General features: G+C 35.2%; 1 protein-coding gene across 1 annotated transcript; it reads left to right on the forward strand.

The window, feature by feature from the left end:
• Positions 1-2,379: 2,379 nt before the first annotated feature.
• On the forward strand, positions 2,380-3,619 carry LOC117176348. Its single transcript, XM_033366589.1, has 2 exons — positions 2,380-2,419; positions 2,823-3,619. Exons 1-2 carry the CDS (start codon positions 2,380-2,382, stop codon positions 3,617-3,619), a joined length of 837 nt encoding a protein of 278 aa, XP_033222480.1.
• Positions 3,620-3,978: the final 359 nt, after the last annotated feature.

Raw genomic sequence — 3,978 nt, forward strand, 5'->3', positions numbered from 1 at the left:
ATCGACTCGGGATACTTATAAGATACTACCATGATTTTTTCAGATTTTTTGGTCCAAAAATGAATTAGGCCAAAAACCGGCCTTACCGACCCTCCCCCTTTAAACAAAAAGCACACTTTTTAAGATGGCGAACAAAACATTTAGAAGCTTTTTAAGCGATTTGAAAGGTTTCAGGAAAATGATAAATTTTTTTCAGTTCCATAGAAAAATTTTATAAATAATTTTTTTTTATTTTGAAAACAAACAATTTCAGTATTTCAAATTTATAAATTTTTTTAAAGTTTTGAAAAAAATTAAAGATTGCTTATAAGTTGAAGAGAATGAACAAGATTTTTAATTAAATCTACATTTTTAAAAATTTCTAAAAAAGTAGGAATACTCAAAATGATTTTTCATTCTGACTAATTAATTGTCAACGAAAATTAAAAAAGATAAAAAAGATTTTTAAGAAGTTCAAAGAAAATGTTAAAGATATAAAGGCAATTTTGGTAATTTCTAAATTTTATCTCATTCTTTTAAAATTCAAGACAGTTTCAAAGATTTTTAGAAATTTTTAACAAAAATTACATTTTCAAAGATAGAGAACAAAAAATTTATAAGCCTTACACGTGCTTTGAAAAATTTCAGGAGAATTAAAAATTTTCTCAAGTTTTATAAACAAATTTAAATTTATTCTTTTCCTTTTTGCAAAATTAATTTCAGGAGAATACTGAAAAAAGATTTCAAAATATTTAAAAACATTCACAAACTTTTTATAAAAAGAATATGGAAGGTTTTTAGGTAATGTTTTCAATTTTTCAGATTTTTGCAAAGGAAAAATTCGTATTATTTTAAAAGATATTAAGAATTTTTTGACATTTTAAAAATATGTGAAAGTTATTTATGATTCGAAAAGAAAGAAGAAAAACTTCTGACTAAAGACGTACATTTTTAACATTTGGGAAAAAACTTTTAAATAATTTTCAAAGGTTAAAAGAAAATACAAATATGTTTTTTTTAATTCCTGGGAAAATTTAAAATAATTTTTTATTGTACTAATTACATGTTAAATAAAATTCAATAATTTCGAATAAATTAAAAATATTCTCAAACCTGAAAAAGTTTCCAAAAATATATAAAATATTACATAATAGGTTATTATTAAAAAATATTGAGTTGATTTAAGGGACATGTAGAAATTTTAAAAGTTTTTAAGCTTAAAAATCTAAAAAGAAATATGCTTCATGTTCTTAACATTCAAAATGGAGGATATTTTTCATTGATTGTTTTCTAATCTAGAAACAGCGCAAAAATATAATAATATAATACATTGAAAATAATGCAGTTATAAAAGAAATGCCGAAAATATATTTTGTTCAAATGAAAATTCAGATTTTGAATTACAAGAAAAGTTTCTTCCCAGTGGGCACAAAATTTGGCGACGTCTTTACGACATCGTTACGACATCTTAACGACAACCTTACGACATCCTATTTTATGTCGTTACATTGTCTTTACGATATTGTAAAGACATAGTCAGATCATACGACATATATACGATATCGCAAAGACGACTTAACGACATGGACATAGGATGTCGTAAAGACGCCCCCAAATTTTGTGCCCAGTGGGTTGGTACTTAGGTAGTTGAAATTCGTCACCATTCTCTTTATACTGTTCTTTCTTAGGAAGCCACCATCTGGCTGTCTAGTCTCAGAATTTCGAGACGATACGAGCGATATATCGGTTCTCCGATACCAAAACGATACGAGACAAGACCGAGACTGGAGTCTCGGAAACCGATACCGATACGAGAAAAAATCGAGATTTTTCGATACGATATCGAGACAGTCTCTCGAGAAAAAATGAAATGATTTGCTATCAAATGGAAAAAGAAAATGTTTATAGATTATAGCATATCATATAGATTAAAAACACGTAATAGTATGGTTTCTAATGCATATGCTCTCACAAAATGTAATGACCCAGATTTAAAATGGAGTTTAATTGTTTCCACACTTGGTTCTATTACTTATAACACAGATTAACAAAAAAAATTATTTCTGAGTCTTGGATGCCAGAATGCTATTCCTATCTATTTTTTCCGCTAAAACCGAATATACAACCCGCTTAACCCCTACACGTCAGGATTTTGACAAAACCTCAAAAACATCCAACAAACCACTAAAGCTGCAAAAATTATTTAACCAGTACCGTTTTACCCTTACTACCACTACTACTTCTTCTTCTACTACTACTACTACTACTATTACTACTACTACTACTACTACTACTACTACTACTACTACTACTACTACTACTACTACTGGGTCGAAGGCCGGCGAGCCCTAGATGAGACATTAGCCTCTTCTGCCGAGGACGACGCGTGCCCCAGGAGGAATGATCACCTGCAAACAAAGACAGAGGCCCAAGAAGGAAAGTAAGTTGAAAACCGATGCATGGTTATTGGCCTTATCCCCATGTTCCTGAAGTAATGCGCAAGCGGATTCCGGGAACATGGGTTGGCGGGAGAAGGGGTTTTAGTCAGTAATAATCTGACACTACCCATACTAAGAATTGCCTACCTTGTTGTAGACGATTGATAGTATGGGTGTCTTATGCAAGATTTCCCCTTCTATAAAAAAAAAAAAAACTACTACTACTACTACTACTACTACTACTACTACTACTACTACTGTTACTACTACTACTACTACTACTACTACTAATACTACTACTACTACTACTTCTATTACTACCACTACTACCGAATGATGAGGAGGCAGCAAGGCCCAGGAAGAAAACGGTTATTGAAACTGACCAAACCTGGAAAACTATTCAAGGGCGACAAAAGACGACCCAAACCTTGTTAAACGCTACGAAACGGGAAACCGCAACTAAGCGTAGAAGAACCCGCCCGGAAGCGGTTTTGATTAAACCCACGGGCAACCGTAACTACGCAGACGTCCTAAAACAAATTAGGTCTACAGTCAAGCCAGAGGAGTCGAATGTAATAATTAAATCCATTAGGAAAACACGACAGGGGCATGTGCTCCTAGAAGTTGGTGCATCGCCTGAAGATAAGGCTTCTTTCCGAACAAAACTGAAAGAGGCAATTCAGGGAGCTGGAGAAGTTCGTCAGCTCTCCCCCAAGTGTCAGGTAGAGATCCGGGACTTGGACATTTCAACTGAATGTGATGAAGTTAAGGATGCACTTAAAGCTTTTCTTGGCGAAGATTGGAACGACGAGACCAAAATCAATATGACGAAAACCGACTTTAGGGGAAGCCTAAAAGCTTTTGCCGTGTTGAACGAGACAGCTGCGAACAAATTGGACAAGGCTGGCCACGTACGAATAGGATGGGTAAATTGCCGAGTCCGTATTAAAGCACAGGTACCAAGATGCTACCGATGCCATGGTTATGGCCATATTGCAGTGATATGCCGAGAGGCAGACAGGGGAAACCTCTGCTGCAAATGTGGTCATGAAGACCACAAATCTGCGGCCTATAATAGGCCTCCAAAATGCATACTATGCGAAGAACGGAAAGACGGTTCCGAACTTGACCACATCCCTGGGTCCGCTGCTTGTGAGAGCTATAAGGATGCTGCGCGTTTATACCTGAAGGCCATAAGATGACTACAATAATCCAAGGAAACTTGGGTCACTGTCAACTGGCACAAGACATTATGTACCAGATGGCGTGGGAGAAGAAGGCTGACGTCCTCGTATTGATCGAACAATATGTTAACCTCAAACATTCGAACTGGTTCTCAGATACATCGGGAAGGGCGGCCATTTGGGTCAGAGACCCTAAAAGGGTGTCGGTCGATAGTTGCGGCAATGGAAATGGATACGTTTGGATCATTAGCGGAAATAGTGCTATAATAAGCTGCTATCTCTCGCCGAATGAGGGCATAGCCATCTTTCGCGAAAAATTGGTAGCAATTGAAAATCTTATCCGAGACCTAGATACTGAGGTAATATTGGCTGGGGAT

The sequence above is a fragment of the Belonocnema kinseyi genome, chromosome 7, assembly GCF_010883055.1.
Source record: "Belonocnema kinseyi isolate 2016_QV_RU_SX_M_011 chromosome 7, B_treatae_v1, whole genome shotgun sequence".
Lineage (NCBI taxonomy): Eukaryota > Metazoa > Arthropoda > Insecta > Hymenoptera > Cynipidae > Belonocnema > Belonocnema kinseyi.